At 37.5% G+C, this 22,639-nt stretch overlaps 1 protein-coding gene across 5 annotated transcripts in view; it reads left to right on the top strand.

Annotated features, from left to right (window-relative positions):
- MARK1 (microtubule affinity regulating kinase 1) overlaps positions 1-18,344 on the top strand; it is a 115,480-nt gene extending 97,136 nt beyond the window's left edge. For 2 of the 5 annotated variants that reach the window (XM_074949227.1, XM_074949226.1), the window contains exons 15-18: positions 6,649-6,810; positions 7,573-7,827; positions 12,902-12,946; positions 16,024-18,344. In XM_074949227.1, the coding sequence (XP_074805328.1) occupies positions 6,649-6,810; positions 7,573-7,827; positions 12,902-12,946; positions 16,024-16,378 (817 nt within the window). In that variant the 3' untranslated portion in view covers positions 16,379-18,344. The remainder of the gene's footprint in view (positions 1-6,648; positions 6,811-7,572; positions 7,828-12,901; positions 12,947-16,023) is intronic. The other 3 variants (XM_074949228.1, XM_074949230.1, XM_074949229.1) reach the window with 3 other exon arrangements.
- Positions 18,345-22,639: the final 4,295 nt, after the last annotated feature.

The raw sequence follows: 22,639 nt of genomic DNA, 5'->3' as shown, positions 1-22,639 counted from the left end.
TTGTTTTATCTTGCAGAAAAGTTTGTGCCTGAATATTTGTCTTACATAGACAAATTATGACAAAGTTAGACAAATATTGTGATTCTGCCTTTAATCATCTCCAAGCAATAATATTGTCAGGAGTTGCCTCTATCACTGTACAAAGAGTACAAGAGAGAGACTGAAGAGTTTGCAATGTAAATAGACAAAACAATTCAGACATAAAATATTCTGGATGATCCAGAGGATGGCTCGTTCTTCCCCTTTGCAAAGTTTTTTTTGTTTTTGTTTTTAAGTTCCCTATAACTACTGAATAAGATGTAACTATTTAATTGGCATAAAAGAGCTTTGTGAGTCTTGCTTATCTCATTTGTCCCAAATAATTCTGTAATTGACTCTGCCCTTTTACTGTATCTGGTAGTTGGGGTGAATACTGTGCATTAAATATTTTTAATTTTTTTAACGAAACCTCTTGCACATTAATGGGCACAGACCATTAAAATTACTTTTGGCTTAAATTATATTCATAAAATACCTGTAGGAGCTGTAATTTTCAGTGTCTGACTTAAGTGCAAAGTGTATCTCTAAAATTTATATCGAGATTTATTTGAAGGAGCATATGAATTCTTTTGTATTTTTAAAGCACTAACCTACATGCATCTGAGTGCTGTACTTAAATGTAAAACCGTAAAGTTGAAAAGGGTGGAAAAGCCCCATCAAAGTAAAGCCAGTAAACGAACTGTGTTTCCATTATCCGCTCTTATGGTTTCATACGTGTTGGAAGGTTCATATTGATCAATTTCACTGCCCAGGCAGTATTTTTCTCTGAATTCCCGAAGGATAGGGTTGTTAATTTGCATATATAAAGGACCATGTAACATCTGAAAGGCGGGGAAAAGTGATTTTTTAAAACTATTTTTGATGACACTTAAAACATTCTAACACTACTATATAATGAGCACAGAAGGATGGGTTACAAATAAGTTGTTGAGCTCTTGGGTATAATGTAACCAGTTGATCCACTTTTCCATCTGAATCTATAGAGGACTGGACATCCATTCTTTCCATGGTAAGAATTATATTTTGGTTAGTGATGAGCTTCCTTGCTGCATATTAGAACAATGTGGTGGTTTAAAATAGGGTAAAATAGTTTTAAGTTTAAAATATCTAATAGATCATAATTTTCTGATTGCACAAAATATTTATATGTTTTCTTTTAGATAGGTTATTTAACTATATAGTTCAGTATATGGCAACTTATTATTTTTTACGATCTATTATTCTTAATTGCCCACGATTATGAAGAGATACTGGATTTATGTTGGCCCTCTTGATCCATTTTTGACCTCTTCAAAATTAATATCCCAGACTCCCCCACCCAATGTTTATCCCTCAGTGCCAGAGCTCTTCTACAAGAGTCCCTGCAGGACTAAGGTACCAGTTCACTGATCCTAAAAGTTGCAGAAAATGTTACCAGAAATGCCGCCCTGAACGAGGCTGCCTCTTGTCCACAATGATGTATGGGCTCCAGGATCTGCACCAGATCCCTAAGCTTATTAACAGTGATGGGACAATATGTATCCTCCCTAGGGCCAGTGCTTTGAGACCACCCTGCTAGAAACCTCCAAACTGAAAACCTGCTACAATGATCTTGGTAACTATTCAGCATATTGACAAATGTAAGGGCTGATAGGCGGGTGGAAATTGTTGATGATACCACTAGCCCGGTTGCTAACAGCACCGTATGCTGCAGCACCTGTTCCTCCATACTGGGCCATATTGGTGACAGGCCCTTCCTGCTCCTGAAATTGCACAAAATTTATAGAACTTCTCTCATAGCTATGGTTACACTTGTCCCTGCCAGCTGCGTTGCTCTCCTGTCCTGCCGTCTGTTCGTTCAAATATCCTGGCTCTGGGTGACCCATTACCCCTTTGTAAGCCATGTAGTGCTGCAGAAACAATTTCAGAAGCAAACGCCCAAACTACTTGAATCAACTCTCTCTTGGCTTCCCCATCCCCAAATGCAGCCACTGGGAGTGTTTGCTTCCCCAGGATCCACATTACTTCCCTGTAGAGGGAATCCATGTGGTAGGCAGACCATCCTGGGCAACTTATTATTTTTTACGATTTATTATTAATTTTCTGTGATTTTTCTTTTTGAGAGAAGGCTGGCTTTTTGTCATGTGCTTGGTTTCTTATGAAACTGCGTTTTGAAAGGTGAAAGGAAAAAATATTGTTCAGCTACAGTTTCATGTATTTATGTTCTTTGGCTTTTCTACAACACACTATTTGGTGTAAGTTAGCTTTGGGACTATTGTTCTGCATTTTTGATGGAGTTCATTCGTGCTTTGGTGAAGCTAAACATTTTATGTGAAGGGTTTAAAAATTCTTGGACACAAAGTAGTAGTTCAGTTTTGACAACTTGAATTTGGTTTACAAAATTCATAACACTGTAGTTCTCCATCCAGAGACACCCCTGAGCCTAAATTTTTGGGGCAACACTATAATTTACATGAGATGCACATATGTAGGAGAGTTTTATAAGTGACTCCTGGTGCCCTTCAATGTGGCTGACAGACTATTCAGTGCAGTCCTGCTGCTGCTTCAGTCTGCTTAGTGTGTACAGAAGGCACTAAAGCACTAGCACAGATTCCCATGCATGAATATAGCATGAAGGGGTGTGTTTCATTGAACAGCTATAAACGATGTATGGAAGAGATGTAAAGGAAACTTTATTTCTCCAATTAAAAAGAAAGAAAAGAAAAAAGAATGGAGTGGTGCCCCAGCTGTCCTAAGGGCAAAACCACCACTGTGTCTGTTCTAGGAAGTTGGGGAAAGAATGTTCTCTTGTTGAATGTACGGTGTCGTCATTTTAAGTACTCTGGCCTCATGGGACAGGACCCTGGTTCTTGTGGGGGTCATGTGAAGACTTTGAAACCCCGTCTGTGATATTAGACTCATTATGTCTGAGAAGTAACTCCCTCTGGCTTGCTTTTATAGCTCTTAAAGCTTTTTTCAGTTTCAAAGCTCATTTGAAAATTCTTTTATTCAAAACAAAAAAAAAATTTTTTTTTTAAGTTGTAAAATTTTCCTACAGGGACTTCATCTTATGGAGTCTATGCAGCACGGCAGCCCGGAGTTCTGATGCTGTGGTATTTTTCAAGTAATAGAATGCTTCTTAAAACTACAGTGCTTTCTGCCCTCTTGTCGTATGCTTTGAATAGTGAAAATGGGCTTTTTAAAAGAGCTAATGTATAACTTTGTGGTGTTTAAGGGTTTCAGTAAAGCATTGTGTAGCAAGACGGTTGAAGTAATTTGTAGGGTGCTTAGACAGCATTGTGGTAGTTGCCTTAGAAATACCCAAGTATTCAAAAATTCAAATCCAAAATATGGTAAGACTACTTATGTTTTGCAATTTCCATTTCTTCTTTCAGGTAGATTTAACTTTTATTTTTTTTATGTAACAAAGCTAACTAGTTGATATTTGGAAAATTTAATTAGAACTAGTCGAAAATGTATGTTTCTTACTGTAGAAAATTTTGATTTTTAGTGGAAATTTGAATACCAACAAATTTTGGCAAATACAGAAACATTTCAATTTTGAAATGCTGTTGCATTACCTCACTGAAGTTGTAATATGGGTGCCTTAAATTCCCCTTCTCCTCTACAAACCACGATCCTTGGTCTAACTATATCACCATCAAGGCAATATTTAGGTGTTTTTTAATGACAATTCTAAATTTTCTGCGAAAAGCAAACACTTTCCCCAAAATCTTTGTTTTATTAAAAACCCAATTTCCTGTCAAAAGCTTTTTGACTGGAAGTCTTTCTTGAGCAGTTGGAGCCTGAATAATTTGTATAGGGTCTAGATCTCAGGAAGCATGGAAGAAACCTATTTATATAGCAACAATTACTAAACGATAAGCTTGTGAAGTAGTATTGGTGACATGGTTGTAGTTATCAAAGTACAATAGGGACAAGAGAACTAAGTTTTCTCTACTATTCTGTACTCAGTCCACTAGTCCTTTTGGTTATCTGTGAAATGCAATTATGTGGACAGATAGTGGGTCCATAAATAGCACTTCTTGCAATCTGTTTTAACTAGCTTTTAAAGTATTATTGTCACTACATTTTTCTGAATAAGCACAGTATTTATGTAGTCAGCTTTCTTCCAAATCTGTCAGAATTCCAAGCTGTGTTTAACATTTGATCTCTTTTTGGAAGATTGATTACTGTGAAAGCATTTCATTTTCTTGGGAATAATTCTGCTCGCTATATTGCAGAATATGCACTACATCAGTGTGAAACATTAAAACTGAGAGGCAGCAAGAAGGAACACCGTATTGTTAAAATATTTAAATAAAGAAATTTAAATCTGGGGAAAATATAGAAATGGGGAGGTCTCCACTTGCTAAATATTTACTGGGTGAGCTCTGAGTTTGCCTGTAGTTGATTTTCTCTAGGTTACCTTGACTCATTGCTCTTTTCTCTACAATTCAAAATAATTGGAGAAGGATTTATTTAAAATGTTAACAATAGTTTTTGATTCAGCGTGCTTGCTTACAGTTATTGTACACCAGTATATTCCACCTCTGAAGTGTCTAACTCCACCCCCCTCTCCCCAGCCCATTTTATAATTTAGTTTCCTCAGTTATATTTATTGGACTGTCCACTCGGTTTATGCAAATAGAGGCACACTCATAAGATCCCCACTCTTCAAGTATGCACAAGTGTGCTTCCTTTGTGAAATTACCCTTTTGCCCTTCCAAGGAATCCCTCTGCTGATGTTCCATGGTGCTTTCCTCTAAAGAGTTTTGGGGAACCTGCCAGTATTTGGGGAATACTGGTCCTCTGGTTACTCCTGAATTTGTGTGGAATACCAGCTCCTTACGTGGAGTCTCTTCTGTGGGTATAGTTGCAGGGGTCCACGCTACATGAGCAATGTTGCCAGGGGCCAGGAGTGCCATCTCATTTATGCAGAGGGACTGCTATCCATTCGTGATGGCTCCTGCCTTAGGATTGTCTGGTTGTCTTCCTGGTGGATACCTTGGATCTGTAGGGTTAGGAAGCCTCGCCCTTATGTACTCTGAGACCTTCAAAACTCTTTCCACTAAAGGGGGAGATTTCCTAAAAACCTCGTGAGGAGAATTCTATTGAGGTTTTTAACTTACTGCAGTCTGCTCCTATGAGCTTCTTTGTAGGATAAACTATCTGATCCAAAAGCTAAAATCCTTGTGCTTTTGTTATCAGTCTTTTTATGGTTACTATCCATTAATTTAGGAATCTGCAATATAAAAAGTATTTCCTAACTGTTAATGTAGATTGTCAGTGCTTGTAAGAAGTGGTTGACTTAGGGAAATTTCAATTACTAGCTACACACATTTGATGTTCAGTTTGTATTTAGTGTTTCAATTGGGTGCATAAAAGTGAGTCAATTCTGACGTTAGTTATCTTTGGTAACTGTTGCAAGCAGTATAGGATCATCTTCTCCATACACCTCTGCCCAATACCCTGTACTCCAGTCCTGACTTGCAGTGGTTTTGCTTATTTCAGTCTTGTGACAAACTAAGCAGAGACTATGAATTATGAAAAAATGAGGGGTCACTTTGATAGGTGAATAAATGTCCACTAGTGACTAAAAAAGCAATAACTATTTGAGCCTATGGCTCCAGAGGTGCAAGGTTGAGGCAGTAATGTGATACATGAGGCACATTCTCAGGATGATCAACTTCTGATGGAAATATTCGGTATGTGAAAGTGAGTGTGTGTGTGTGTGTGTGTGTGTGTGAGAGAGAGAGACTACATTAAAAGAGCATATAAGATGCAACATCAAGCACTGAAAAGTTAGGCAATGCCAGAATTAGTTGTCTGAACAGCCTTAATTTGGCCCCTCTGTGCACATACATTATGATACAGTCTTGAATTACATGATCACATACTATCTTTGGAGATTTTAGATGCTAAAATCTAACAAGTCTCTAATGAGTGTGTGTAAACTGAGACATTTGAAAGGCTGTTAACTTGACCAAATTGGGGCAGATTTTCACAAGAACTGTAGAAGGCACATCTCTGACCAATTTCCAGTGCCTACTGGAAAGCATGAGGGTACTAGAGTTTTCATTTAAAAAAAAAAAAAAAGTGGCAGACTGTTTGTTTCTCAATGGGAAAAGGTATTTTTTGCTCGTGTCATTCTGAGAAACAACCAAACTGTTTTGGATGAAGTTTTCCCCACACAAAAAAATCAAACTGAGGCTAGACACCTAGCATTTAAGCCCAAACAGCTAAAGTTAGGGAAAGTTATAATGGACAATATGCTGGTAATCTTACTGAAAAAAGTTACTCTTTAGCTTCTTGTCTATTTAAAGGAAAATAGTCTTATCTATATGAATGTAAGCAATAAAAAGCCACCCTGCAGCATCCTTGAATGAGATTTTTTTTCCATAGAAAGTGTTTGCAAAAACATGCATTTTTACCAAGAATAACATTGTTTTTGTGACTAATCATTGTAAGTCTGTTGGTTTGTTTTGTTTTGTTTTGTAATTTTATTGAAGAGTTTTTATCTAGTTTCAGGGTTTGACATGAACTTTTCTGTTGTTGGAATTGACTTTTAAGCACATCTAACATGTTTTTTCTTACTGTTGTGGCCCTCCTGCCTTTCTTGTGATAAAGCCTAACAGAAATGTCTGCGAGTAGCACATCTTCTGCAGGCTCTGCTGTTGCATCTGCTGTATCAACACGACCTCGACACCAGAAATCTATGTCTGCCTCTGGTCATCCTATAAAAGTTACGCTGCCAACCATCAAAGATGGCACTGAAGCTTATCGACCGAGGTAATATAATACTTAGCATTTGCATAGTGTTCTGCATCTTCAAAATTCTGTACAAACTATTGTAAACATAAATATATTAATATAGTGTATATACTCTTAATGTATTACAATACATACAATACTCCAGTATAGTTTTAAAATGGTATTCATTTGAGTAACAATGCTACATATTGTTTAGATTCAGTTTTGTCCATGACACACCATATTTTGCTCATAACACACAATAAATTCATGTCTCTGAACTAGATCTCTGTCATCAGATAATTCCTGGAAAACAGCAATAGCTACATGTTTATCTGATGCAGACTCAACCCATAGAGTAGATATGCTGACATATTTAAACTGAATTATAAATTTTAAACCTGTTAGCACTGAAGATTACTTCGCACCTATTGGTGTCAGGAAAAGCACTATAAAATCTCATCTTTAGTGTCAAGGGCTTAAAACTGGTATATATATATATATATTTTTTTTTGTGTATGTGTGGAGGTGAGGTGGTATGTGGCTTTTTTCAACTGTGTTCCCTCAAGGAGAATGCTGGAAAGATTTCAGCTCTGATCACCTGACTTGTGTGTATTAGAGTTTGGAATCAGTCAGCATTTTTTTTTATAGGAGGAGTGAACAGTCTCCCAAATTCTTTTCTTTTTGCGAATACAGACTAACACGGCTGCTACTCTGAAACCAAATGTTAAGAGAAGTTATTTATTTTTATTTATATATATGGGAGGTTGTCCTGTGTTAAGCATTCTTCTGTTTTCTCAGCAGTGCAACTCAGAGAGTGCCTGCTGCTTCCCCATCAGCTCATAGTATTAGCACTACTACTCCAGACCGAACCCGCTTTCCTCGTGGGAGTTCAAGTCGAAGCACTTTCCATGGTGAGCAGCTACGGGAGCGGCGTAATGCCACTTACAATGGACCACCTGCCTCACCTTCACATGAAACTGGTGCATTTGCACATGCTAGAAGGGGCACTTCAACTGGTATTATAAGTAAGATAACTTCCAAGTTTGTTCGCAGGTTAGTACCAGACTTTTCTGTGAAATTTTTTGTGTTTGCTTTATTTCCTGTATATTTTTCACTTCCTCTAAGATAATAAATGAGATTTATTTTTCAAATTCTTAATTCTTTTAGAGGATTTCCAGTATGACAATCTAGCATAAATGTAAATTTAATTAGAATAGGATTATCTTCTTGCTTTGTTTTACCCTTTCAGAACCCGCTTAGCTTTGCTTTTTTTGTATTATAGCCATCCAGATTTGGCCAGCCATTCTCTTGCTTCTTTATCTTAAAAGAACAAAATTAGGGCTCTCCAGCGATTAAAAAATTAATCTCATGATTAACAATAATAGAATACCATTTATTTAAATATTTTTGGATGTTTTTTACATTTTCAAATACATTGATTTCAATTACAACACAGAATACAAAGTGTACAGTACTCACTTTATATATATTTTTGATTTACAAATGTTTGCACTGTAAAAAAACAAAAGAAATGGAAATTTTTCAGTTCACCTAATACAAGTACTGTAGTGCAATCTCTTTATCATGAAAGTTGAACTCACAAATGTAGAATTTTGGACAAAAAACCCGTGCATTCAAAAGTAAAACAATGTAAAACTTTAGAGATTACGAGTCCACTCAGTTCTACTTCTTGTTCAGCCAATTGCTAAGACAAACAAGTTTGGTTAAAATTTGCAGGCGATAACACTGCCCGCTTTTTGTTTACAATGTCACCTGAAAATGAGAACAGGCGTTCACATGGTACTGTTGTAGCCGGCGTCACAAGATATTTACATGCCAGATGCACTAAAGATTCATATGTCCCTTCATGCTTCAGCCACTACTCCAGAGGACATGTGTCCATGCCGATGAGTGGTTCTGCTCGATAACAATCCAAAGCAGTGCGTGCTGATGCATGTTCATTTTCATCATCTGAGTCAGATGCCACCAGCAGAAGGTTGATTTGCTCTTTTGGTGGTTCGTGTTCTGTAGTTTCCGCATTGGAGTGTTGCTCTTTTAAGACTTCTCAAAGCATGCTTCACACCTCGTCCCTCTCAGATTTTGGAAGGCACTTCAGATTCTTAAACCTTCGGTCAAGTGCTGTAACTATTTTTAGAAATCTCACATTGGTATCTTCTTTGCATTTTGTCAAATCTGCTGTGAAAGTGTTTTTAAAATGAACATGTCCTAGGTCATCATCCAAGACTGCTATAACATGAAATATATGCAGAATGTGGGTAAAACAGAAAAGGAGACATACAATTATCCCCCAAAGAGTTCAGTCACAAATTTAATTAACGAATTATTTTTTTGACGAGCGTGGAAATATGTCCTCTGGAATGGTGGTCAAAGTATGAAAGGGCATATGAATGTTTAGCATATCTGGCCCACAAATACCTTGCAACACGGGCTACAAAAGTGCCATGTGAATACCTGTTCTCACTTTCAGGTGACATTGTAAATAAGAAGCAGGCAGCAGTATCTCCCGTAAATGTAAACAAACTTGTTTCTCTTAGCGATTGGCTGAACAAGAAGTAGGACTGAGTGGACTTGTAGGCTCTAAGTTTTACATGGTTTTGTTTTTGAGTGCAGTTATGTAACAAAAAAAATCTACATTTGTAAGTTATACTTTCACGATAAAGAGATTGCACTACCCTACTTTTATGAGGTGAATTGAAAAGTACTATTTCTTTTGTTTATCATTTTTACAGTGCAAATATTTGTTATTAACTCATTAGTTAATATAAAGTGAGCACTGTACACTTTGAGTTGTGTTGTAATAGAAATCAATATTGAAAATGTAGAAAAACATCCACAAATATTTAATACATTTGAATTGGTATTATATTGTTTAACAGTGCGATTAATCAGTTAATTTTTTTAATTGCAATTTAATTTTTTGAGGTAATCGCCTGAGTTAACTGCGATTAATCGACAGCCCTAAACAAAATAGTCACATGTTTCATGCAGTAACTACTACAGTGTTTTCCTATTTACATCACTATAATAAAAATGGGGTTTGGTTTGAACAACTGAAAGGATAGTTCGATTTATACATGAAAAGTCTCTCCATCTGCAAAATTGATATGCTCTCATTAAACAAATTATCATGTAACATAAAGAGAACATTTACATTTTAATGATGAATTGTAATCAAGTGATATAGGTGTAATTAATTACAAAGACCATTCCTACAATAGCAAGATTATTAATCATTGGAGAACTCTCTCTATTCAGACAAAATCAGTGTTTTCCCTATTCAGAGGTTATTGTAGAGAACTTTGGTTTCTCGTTGAGGACAGTAAAAATGACATGTAAAAGTGTACACTGACTGCTAGCATCTGGAAATCCTCATTGGTGTCAACATTAAGTAACCTTTTTTCTTTCATTTAAACTTATTTTTGAAGCAGTAAATAAAGAATCTGAAAGTCAAGGAAGTGCATCAGTGTTTACATATAACCATGATGGATGCTGTAGAAAAGCATAAGATATATAGATAGATTATTTTATCTTAAGTGACTATTTACATGATTACCTTTAAAGCTTTCTTACAAGAAAATTAAATTTTCTTGTTTCACTTATGTCTGGCAGTAGCTGATCAATTGATTTGAGTTTGAAACACCTGCAGGGATTTACCTACAGTTTTCAGGAAGTAGTAGGCAAGTTACAGAGGTTACAAATAGCACTCTACTGCAGAACTGTCAATTTCACAACAGAATTAAATCCCATAGATCTTTGCTTTCTTTGAAGAATCATAATATCCTATATTAAATTCCAGATATGCTTTCTAGTCTTAAATCCCTTCATAAGTGAAACTTGCCATTTTAATATAAGAATAGTTACAAGATGACAAGAATAGTTTCTTGCACTGTACACACTGATCTCATGAACAAAATGTGACGGGGGAGATGGAATTAAATAGCATGATAGGTTCAAAATAAAAATCAGTCTGATCCTCTTAAAATAATAATAATCTAAAATGCTGACAATGTGTGGTTAATTGTCCAAATAAGATGTATTATAATCTACCTTTGCCAGAATTTCTTCCAAACTTGAGGATACAGAAATCTGAACCTACGTTAATGGCATTAGCGGCGCATATATATATAATGAAAATGAAAACGTTTGTAATGTTGAGAAAGGGAACAGAAAATGAAAACGTTTCCACTAATATATATATATATATATATATATATATATATATATATATATATATATATAGTGGAAACGTTTTCATTTTCTGTTCCCTTTCTCAACATTACAACCCACTACAAAGTGCTCTGTCATTCCATTTGGGCAACAAAATTCCAAATGGGGTGAAGTGCATTTTCCACTAAGTAATTAATCATTTTAGGAGGATACATTACTTGTTTGTCATTATAAATGTCATTCTGAGACCATATTAAATCAAATGGTATGCATGTAACGTTGTGAAGAATGGTGATTTTTTTTTTATAGCCAGTTTAGACTTGACATTTTTCATCATATGCAGTTAACAATAGATTTATATAGAACACACTGACAGTGTCGGTCTCCTAATTAAATCAAACTTAAACAAAAAATTACTTCTGTGCATGATGGAGGATTTGTTTTTGTTTTAGATCTGATTATTAATTATAGTGCTAAAATTCTAAGAAAAAGCTACCTTTTGGTGTTTTCTTGGTGTCAGTGACTACAAGTCCTAAATTTCAAACCTCAGACATTTTGCTGTTAACCCTTTTTTAAAAAAACACACACTCCAAAAACAGGTGGTTAGAATTGTTTCTCAGTAATGTTAATCATTTCATCAAACCAAAAGCTTGACATTCCCTACCTCTCAGATCATTCATGGGGGTGCTTGCCTCAAAGATATTTTGTTATATTCTACCAATCTGATGTTAACTGTTTTGACTGTGTTTGGGTTGTCTCAGTCTTGATGTTGATAATTTATTTCTTAATGTCTTTGAATAATATGAAACGTTACCCTAGTGAGCAATAGTTTTATATGTATACTGTTTACAAAGGTGTCCAGAAGGATTGTTTTTATTTTATTTTAATTCTGTCAATTGTATGTGTTTTTCTGGTAAGCATGTAGGGTATTTATATAAAGTAAATGCTTTTAGACATTTAGTTAAAATGCAGCTTGCTTAGGGTACAGAGTATTGAGGCATTTTGTTGAAATGTGTATTAACAATTTGTGCCAAATGATACTTTCTAGAGGGTCAGTTACCTAGGTGTTTATATAGAATAATTTTGAAGGGTGTTATGTGCTGGATTAAATAAATCTTTTAAAATATTTACTAAAATGCTTGTACTGCAGCACTGGGAATGTACCCACTTATCAGATTTTGATACCTTGGCTTACATAATATGCATTGTACATATCTTTTTTTTTTTTTTCTTCAAATAGCCAGAGGCTACAAAAGCATATTGTTAAGTAATTATTTTACAAATCATGACGCCAATTCAGCAAAGTACCTAAGCACCTGCCTAACTTAAAGCCCATCAGTAGTGCTGTTGAATTCAATGGGATAATTTGTTCGCTTAAAGTTAAACAGATGCATAGGTAACCTTTTGAATTAGGGTCTCGGGTTGATCCAAGAAACTCATGGGCATATGCTTAGCTCTAAATATGTAACCATGCTTAAAGCTAAGCAGATGCCTAATGTTTCCAGGATTGGAGCCCAAGGGCCTGACCCAGAGAGGAGCTGAGCACTTGCAGCTAGCTATATTTGGCTTCAGTAGTAGTTGAGGGCACATAGCACCTCTCTGGTTCAGGTCCTTGTTGACTAAAGTGCTATAACTATACTTATTGGAATCATATATGGCCATTTTTCAGTCTGTATTAGGCCAGAACTCTGTAACTTATGCTAACCTTACCAAGAGTTTAAAAAAAAAAAATTACTTATCAGGGTTGCAATAAATTGAGGTATCATAAAGGGAAGTCAAACTTGCAGCTGAAAAACAGTACTTAACAAAAATTAGTAAATACAACATTTTTATGCTGAATTTTGCTCGGTAGTTACTTTAACTCTGTTATAGATATGGGTTCTCTTGACTTTTATTTTTCGTCTTTATCATTGAATCTCAACCTTAACTTTGTTTTGAGGGATCCAAGTGAAGGCGAAGCCAGTGGCAGAACTGACACCTCAAGGTGAGGAGCCACAATTAATACTTCGCTGCTAGGTCCTTTGTGTTAAAAGTTAAAGTGATTTCTGAAAGATTTTTAACCAGGATTTAAAATAGAATAGTGCCTAGATAACTTGTATTTTTAAAATGTTCTGTTTTGCGGTGGGTGCCTGCCCATCCCTCTTAATTCCCTGGAAATTCACTTTTTGATTTTTAAATACTTGTAGATATATGTTCAAAACTGTGTTTTGTATTGTACATTTTGTAAAGAAGCAAACTTGATAAGTTAACACACTACTATGAAAGCAATCCCAGCTACAAGATTAAACCAAATCATAAGGCTCTTCTTTAAACTTATCTTCTTATGTTTAATATTATTTAATATAATATAGATTTAAGTAGCAAATATATAGGCTAATACTTAATATGTACATGTAGTGTAAAAATATTTCATATAGTCACATATTGTATTCATCATTTAAAAGTCACTGTTCACCAACAGTGATCACCCTGCAATGTCTGAGGTGTCTGTGGTTCTTTACACTTAAAAAGAACAGTGGTATTCAGATATTGCTGGGTGGTAATTGTAAATATTGACTTTGTGTGGCAATCACTACACACACAAACAAAACTGTAGCTGTAATGTAAGCAATAACGTACTGTACAGTGTGTTCACCTCTCAGTATATGTTCTCTTCTAGCATGTCTCAGCATGTTGACTCTGCCTTTTTAATGTGTTTGGTAAAGCAGGTGTACATTCATAAAGCCTCTAATGAATAAACAGTGAACACACACTGCAGTTGTTGTTATACTCTAAAATGGTTAATTACAAAAAAGAATGGCTTCTTTCTAAGAGAAAACATTTAATAAGCATCTGTATTTAAAAGAGCAGCAGCTCTTTAAACAGTATACGGTGCTTAGTATAACTAATATACTGTGTATGGTTTTGAATTACCTATTTCAGCATTTTTTTCTCCTATGTCCTTACGCTGCTGTGCTGCTGACCCTGTAGTATAGTCAAGTCTGTTAAGTTAATTAAGCGTGGCAGTGGATTTCACCACTCATTCCTGTTCTCCAACGGTCTCTGCTGCTGCCTCCTGGTTATCCTCCAGCCTAGTATGTTTTGGACATCAGGCCACTTCCTGAAGTGCTACCCGAGTCCAAACCTCGACTGCGCTGCTGTGCCAAGTCTTCTAATACTGAGGTGGCTCTGTGGTGGCAGCAATGAAAATAAACGATCAATTTTTAATGTTTAAAAAGCGTGCTTTTTTTTACAGCTATTTAGAGTGGTTCTGCTCTGAATAGTGAAAAGTTTACTAAATGAAGTGGCAGGTTATCTTTGTTTCGGGGGGGAACCTCATTGTTGACAATAGCACTTTAAATATAGGGGAAGAGACTGCTTTCCTATGTGTCTGTAGAACACCTGGCACATTTTAAGTAAAAATAATACCAGTAATGGCTGTCGTAAAGGGCCTTGCCCAGCCGTGGTGGCCTTAGCGTAATTGAGTTAGGCAGTGTTTTGGGAACTAAGTTGCTTGCCCAAGATGTACAAGTGGGTAGGAGGTGGGAAATGAAAGGAGAACAGCAGGGATGCGAGGAAAGGAAATGGGGAAAACGAGGGTGAGGAAAATCTGGTCTGAAATTGACCTCCGCTCTTCGTTTAACAGACCCTGCCAAGGAAACACCCCCTCCTCAATAGTGGGTGGTAGCATCAGCAGCTGTCGGGCATCTGGGAAAAGAAACAGCAGAATCTGGAACTCTTTTTAAATGAGCACTATTTTAAAAAACTGTGTTCCAAACTTACCTATGTTGAGTGATCTGATGGGTAAAGAAGCTTTATAGTCCCACTGTTTGTGTTCATTAGAAGATAATTACTTGAGATTTTATCTGTCATTTTATCAGCTAAAATGACATTTTTTTCTCTTTCTCACTATTCTGTTCCGTGTCTTCTGGCTTTGTATTGTTATGAGAGACATAGAAGCTGTTTGCCCACCCAGTTGAGTAATTGTAATATAAAATTCTACTGCATCAGTTAAAATAGGATGTTGCAAAACTATAAGGTCACTTTAAAAAAGAGGAGAAAGAAGGGTCAAAAGTCCCTAAAGAATTTGTAAAAACAGATTGGGTTAATTGTGAGCATAATGCTCCCCAATTTGTAAATATAGGAAATGAGTTTCTCTTCATGCACAAGCATGAAAGCGAAAACTTTTGTGTGGAATGCAGGGTGGGTTTCCTTCCTTTGCTGCTTTTACAGCATGTTTACACATCCAGACCATGTGTCCCACAAATGAATACCTTTTGTTGATGTATGCTCCAAATGATGAGCTCAGTAGAAATCAAAAGTTACTTTTTAAAATGTAGATTGCACTGTCTCCTGCTACAGCAGAGCAGAGGGATGTGTATCTGTAGTTTCCATTGCATATACAAAAAAAGCTTTGTTATCCGGCATGTTGGGGGAATGGGGGGTGCCGGTAAGTCAAAAATTCTGATTAACTAAAAGGGAGGGAGTTTGGGTGCGGGAGGGGGCTCAAGGCTGGGGGTTGCGGTGCGGGCTCTGGGAGGGAGTTTGGGTGCAGGAGGGGGCTTGGGGCAGGGGGTTGGGGCATGGGAGGGGTTGCGGGGAGCCGGGTCCTGGTGGCACTCACCTCTGGCAGCTCCCCGCAAGTGGCAATATGTCCCTTCTGCTCCTGGGCAGAGGTGCAGCTCCTGGCCAATGGGAGCTGCGGAGCCAGCACTCGGGATGGGGTAGGGGCAACGCACAGAGCCTCCATGGCCGCTCCTCTGCCTAGGAACAGCAGGGACATGTCACTGCCTGTGGGGAGCCGCCCAAGGTGAGCGCCATCTGGATCTGGCACCCCAAAACACCACCTGCGCCCCAACCCTCTGCCCTAAGCTCCCTCCCGCATCCAAACTCCCTCCCTGAGCCCGCGTCCCTAACCCCCTCCTGAAATGCCAGTTTCTAGAGCTTTCTGGTTGGTAAAGTGCCGGATAACCCAGCTTTACTGTATTATAGTTAGGATTTTCTTAAACTTTATTACCTTCTAGCACTTGTATCTATTGTATGGATTTTACTTTTGAGTGTGCAACATGTTTCTCTCCCCAGGAGTGCTTCTGGGGAACCAAAAGACCGAGAAAAGGAGGATAGCAAAGATTCCAAACCACGTTCTTTGCGATTCACGTGGAGTATGAAGACCACTAGTTCCATGGACCCGAATGATATGATGAGAGAGATTCGAAAAGTGTTAGATGCTAATAACTGTGACTATGAACAAAAAGAGAGGTTTTTGCTCTTCTGTGTTCATGGTGATGCACGACAGGATAGTCTTGTTCAATGGGAGATGGAAGTCTGCAAATTGCCACGATTGTCACTCAATGGAGTCCGCTTCAAGAGAATATCTGGGACTTCTATTGCATTTAAGAACATTGCATCCAAAATTGCAAATGAGCTTAAGCTGTAAAGAGAAACTAAATTTATGGGATCAGGGAAAATTCATACGTGAACTACACTTACGTTTTGAATGTACTGGTTACGCCTAGTGTGATTGGCCTGTGAAACTCCTCATGTAGAAATTGTCCCTCTTGCAATAAGGTTATACATAGTTATTCTGAACTGTAAAATTAAATTCAGTATGACCTATACTAAATAACTGTAGCTAAAGAAGTTATGTTCACATGTACAGGTAAGTATATAGAGCATTCTGTTCATTTTATGTTCATAGAGTTGTATAATAAAAAAGATGATTGCTTAAATACAGATCTTGTATAGTTGTCTAGATTTCTGCACAAAAGTGTATGTTTGATGCTTTGAGTTGAAAAAGTTCTTCCCTATCACTATTTACATTTTTGGTGGTTTTAATAATTCTTCTATCATGCATTTTTTAAAACTGTGTCCAGAGTCAAAATGCACAAAAAATAGTTTTCACAACTGTAGCATGACCATTTTTAGTTATTTAAAAATCATATGTGAATTTGAATCAGAAGTCGATAAATCGGCTTTTGTGGTACACAAAACTGTTCCTACTTATGTTTGGTTCTCATCCTTGGTATTGGACAGTATTTAGCTGAAAAATACAAACATGTTTACAGTGTTGGCACTTACAGATTTAAAAAGATTATTTTGCCTTGGGCCAGCTGAGAGCTGCTGGGGAACAGAAATCCCATCTAGGTAATGTTTTGTGTGCAAATTATAATGCTTACTCTCATGGCCCATTGAAAATGTAGCATCAAAATGGAGAAGAGTAAATTATTTCATTTAAATAATGTGATGTAAAATATCACTTGTTTGCTGCCTTCAATATATTGCAAATTCTAGTGTGTGGAAATATATTAATGTTGGGACTGTTTCATAGCACAAAATAATTTGAAGTGTTGACCAATTGTATGAGTTAATTATACCACCTCAGGAATTTAAATGGCTTTTGGAATATTTGCCCCCAAAGACAACATGCAATTCCTTATGATACTTTACTACTAAACAATAATGGTTGATTATCTTATGTGATTGTACAATTTGTTCCCATGTAACTTGTTTGTGTTTAATATTTTACCAGATTTCTTGTATTTATACCACATCATTCTGCCTGTAATGTGCAGCTTTGTAATTTAGGCATTTGCCTATGGAAAAAAAATTTCCTTCCATAATTAGTAATATAAACTATGTAAAACCACTAGTAATGGTACCTTTTAATACTTGTTCTTTTGTACTGAATTAACCATAGAGGTTGGTTGTGCAATGTTATTTAATGTCGTAATTACTGTAATATCCCCCCATATGCACACTCTTGTGGAGAATAGAAAGTTCATTCAAAATCTGTCACTTTAAAAAAAATTTAAAGCTGTGGTAAACTGTAACTCTAAATTAGAAAGCTGTAAGTGTAGCTAATATGCCATTCAATAATGGCTTCTTGACAGAGGTGGATTTTACATGCTGTACTATACTGTGATGTAGCTTTCTGTAACAGTTATATTCTGAAATGAACGTGTATTGTTGCCTTAGAAAAAGGGTGGTGTTTGGAAAGAAACAACTGTAGCCCCTTTTTACCTGGTGTTTATTCAAACAAATTTTGATGCAAGTCATCTTGATTCACTTTCACTGGTGCACTCTATTAAAACTTACTTGAACAGTTCTCATACTAAAGCGCTTGTCGTTTGCCCTTAATCAAAATGAAAACCTATTCCAAGGAGATATTTTTATTATGCAACAGTCTTAGAGGTCTCTTTTGCAGTTATGTATTTTATTTGTTCCTTTGGTTTACAAAAAAATTTCTATGTTGCGCAAAATCAATCCCTGCATAATTTTTATGGTCCCACTGATCAAAGTGCTGAGCATCTTCTAGAAGGTGCCAGTGGGGGTTCAGGGTGCTTTGCATCTTATAGAATTGCATCATTGGTACACATCTAGATCCATGTCCCTGTTTTTGTAAGTAATCTCTTAGTTGCCCAAGGAGCTCCTTCATATGTTCACCACAAATCTGCTTCAGGAATGATTTAGATATCTATGCAATTTATCCATGAATCATAAGAACCACCATACTGGGTCAGACCAATGGGCCATCTAGCCCAGTATCCTGTCTTCTGACAGTGCCAATGCTTCAGAGCGAACAGAACAGGGCAATGTATTGAGCGATCAATTCCCTGGCATCCAGTCCCAGTTTCTAGCAGTTAGAGATATAGGGACAACCAGAACACAGGGTTTCGTCCCTGACCATCTTGGCTAATAGTCATTGATGGACGTATCCTCCATGAACTTACCTAAATTTTTTTTTTGAACGCAGTTATACTTTTGGCCTTCACAACATCCTCTGGCAACGAGTTCCACAGGTTGACTGTTGTGTGAAGAAATGCTCCCTTTTGTTTGTGTTAATTCTGCAGTTTACTAATTTCATTGGGTGACCCCTGGTTAATATGATATGGGAAGGGATAAATAACACTTTTTTTCCACACCATTCATATCCCCCCTCAGTTCTCTCTTTTTCCAAGCTGAACAGTCTTTTTAATCTCTTCTCATATGGAAGCTGTTCCATACCCCTAATCATTTGTATTGCCCTTCTCGGTACTTTTTCCAGTTCTAATACAACTTTTTTGAGATGGGGAAGCCAGAACTGCACCCAGTATTCAAGGTGTGGGTGTACCATGGAGCTGTATAGTGGCATTATGGTACTTTCTGTCTTATCTATCCCTTTCCTAATGGTTCCTAACATTCTATTAGCTTTCTTGACTGCTGCTGCCCATTGAGCAGACCTTTTCAGAGAACTATCTGCAATGACTCCAAAATCGGTTTCTTGAGTGGTAAGCATAATTTTGTGTGTGTAGTTAGGATTATGTTCTCCAATGTCCATTACTTTGCACTTATCAACATTGAATTTCATCTGCCATTTTCTTGCCAAGTCATTCAGTTTTGTGAGATCTCTTCATAACTCTTTGCATGCTGCTTTGGACTTAACTATGTTGAGTAATTTTGTATCATCTGCAAACTTTGCCACCTCACTGTTTACCCCTTTTCCCCAGATCACTTCTGAATATGTTGAACAGCACTGGTCCCACCCCCATTTTTTTTATTGGATTTCTGTTTTTGTACCCTCTCTAAACTCCGTGAACACTTCACAGTCACCATCACCATCCTGATCAGGTGATCGGTACTCCATTTCTACTGCTACACTCTTTTATTATTCAAGCATGGAATTTCTATCCATAGAAATTCTGTGGTACAACTTGTTTCATTTAAGATTGTTACTATGTTTGACTGTGTTTTCTTTCACCTACTCCCCCACCAGCACGACCTACTCTGTCATTCCTGTATATTTTGTACCCGAGTATTACCGTGTCCCATTGACTATCATCATTTCACCAAGTTTCTGTGATGTCTGTTATATCAATTATCTTTATTTACTACCAAGCGCTCTAATTCACCCATTTTAGTATTTAGACTTCTAGGGTTTGTATACAAGCACTTATTAAAATGTGTCAATATTTACGCATCTGCCTTCATGTGATGTAATTGAATGGGACTCTTTTTTGTTTGACTGTTTGTTTCTCTTCACTTCCCACCTGTACTTTATCAACTTCTATCCTCTCCTCTTTATTAGGACATAGAGTATCCCCTTTAATAAACCCCCGCCTATGGAATGTATCTGTCCGAACCATGTGCTCCTCCACACTTGTCACCTTTCCCCTGCTGGCTTGTATCCTCTATGACCTTTTTAATTTTCCATGCCAGCAATTTGGTTTAGTTTAGGTGGAGCCCATCCTTCCTGTATAGGCTCCTTCCTTCCCAAAAGGTCCCTAGTTCCTAATAAACCTAAACCTCTTCTCTGAATACCATCCTCTCATCCACGCGTTGAGACCCTGCAGTTCTGCCCTGACATGGAACGGGGAGCATTTCAGAGAATGCTACCATGGAGGTCCTGAACTTTAATCTCTTACATAGCAGCCTAAATTTGACCTCCCATGACCCCTCCTACCTTTCCCTAAGTTATTGGTACCTACATGTACCATGACCACCAGCTCCTCCCCAGCACTGCACATAAGTCTGGTTAGATGAGAGGTCTGCAATCTTTCCACCCAGCAGACAATTCATCGTGCGGTTCTCCCACTCATCACAAACCAACTAGCTATATTTCTAATAATTGACAGGTTTCAGAGTAGCAGCCATGTTAGTCTGTGTTTGCAAAAAGAAAAGGAGTACTTGTGGCACCTTAGAGACTAACCAATTTATTTGAGCATAAGCTTTCGTGAGCTACAGCTCACTTCATCGGATGAAGTGAGCTGTAGCTCACGAAAGCTTATGCTCAAATAAATTGGTTAGTCTCTAAGGTGCCATAAGTACTCCTTTTCTTTCTAATAATTGAATCCCTCTTACTATTACCTGTCTCTTCCTAATAACAGGGCTCCCTTGGTATCCTCAGAAAGGTGTCCTCTGTGTGAGAGGATACCATGACATCATCTGGAAGGAGGATCCCAACTATGGGATCTCACTCCAGCTTGATGTTCTCCTTCCCTGAGACTTTCATCCTTCTCAATAGCACAGAGGCTGTCAGACTGAGGATGGGACTGCTCTACTGGGTCCCTGAGAGTCTTACCTATGTAAATTCCTATCTCTCTTAGGTCCTTCAGTTCAACCACTCTAGTCTGAAGAGCCCATACTCAGTCTCTGAGGGCCATGAGCTATTTGCAGTGAATGAACATATATGCCACCTGCCCACAAGACAGGTAATCATACATGCTGTGTTCAGTGCAATAAACTGGATAGCCCCAACTCTGCTGCTGAACTTCTGCCTGCATTCTTTTTGTTTTGTGGATTTTTTGGGGGGTGAGGGGCAGTTTATTGGCCTAAGTTTAGAGAAAGTTAGGTGTATCAGACTCACACTTCCTCTCTAAACTCCCTCACAAAACTCCCCTGCTTGCTGCTCCTCTGGTCACTTAAAAACTGGCCTTTTAAACCCTCTGTTCTTCCTGGATTAGCCCCGATCCCTTATCAAGGGATCCTAAAGGGATTAGGGACCAAAGGATGGCAGGCCAGGTTCTTGTTAGGAACTCAGCCTTGCCTAGCAGGCCTCTAAGCTTGGCACACAGCCCCCCATCCCCCCAAAAGATCATTGTACACTTCAACCAAGCAGACACACAGTAAGCAAGCACACAACAAACAGACAACAAACTCATCCCCGGGGCCATGTAGTTGCTCCTCCTTCACCTGGAGCACTCCCTCGCAAAGCACCCAAAACTCACAAATCAAGTCCATAGGGGAAAGCTTGTATCTCTATTATAGTGAGAGATGATGGCTGTGTGATTTTTTCTTTTTTATTTGTTTGTTTGAACCGATCCCTTCCATGTGAAAAAACACGACGAGAATGAAATTGCAGTAATAGTCTGAGACTATATTTGAGTTTAGTAATGAAATAAAATTCTATCCTTTTTTGGAAAATTCTGCATAAAATCATGATATTGTCATGTTGATGGAATATATTAAATCCTTCTGATATTTGTCCTACCTTTCACAGATTTTGTTTTGAACAGTTAACTTTTGTCCTATATGGTTACTATTTTTAATCAATTTATTGCACTGGGTTCCATATTCACTGTGTGTCTGATTTCTATATCAGACTTGATTAATTTTCAAGTAAAATCTTTCCTCCAATTGCCAGCACAGCAAACTTATCCTCGTTTCCGAGTCAGGCTGTGTTCTTTCTATCTTGTGCATCACCACCATTAATAGTTGTCATGTGGACCAAATTATGTTCTCAGTGACAACTAGACACCTCAGGACTTGCTGAGGAAATAATCTGGAGATAGTGGGGAAGCACAGGTGTACCTGAGGTTGTCATTTGACTTTCTGAACTTCAGTCACTGGAAGAGATGCATGAGATAGAAAGATCCCAGAGCCAACTTGCGGGGTTGGCAGTTTAAAAATTCATTTGTACGTGCAAACTGAACAAACTTCATATGGAAATTAGTAGGACAGAATATTGAACCCTCAATACCTATTATATAGTCACTTTAAAGCGGCCCTGCTATAGCTGTACACATTACAATTTGAGTGGAGAGGGATAAGAACGTTTTGATCCAAGACGCAACGTGACTTTTATACAGGAAGGTATCATGTACCATAATATCAGTATGTTGATTTGTGCATGGCTTTCTTAAACATGGAGGAAAAGCTGACATGCAGGGATAAATGCCATATCAAGTTCTGCAACTCCAGGAAGTGACAAAGATGTCTCAGT

The sequence above is a fragment of the Natator depressus genome, chromosome 3 (genome assembly GCF_965152275.1).
Source record: "Natator depressus isolate rNatDep1 chromosome 3, rNatDep2.hap1, whole genome shotgun sequence".
Taxonomy (NCBI): Eukaryota; Metazoa; Chordata; order Testudines; family Cheloniidae; genus Natator; species Natator depressus.
The sequence above is the reverse complement of the archived record's forward strand: the minus strand, read 5'-3'. Positions and strand labels throughout refer to the sequence as shown.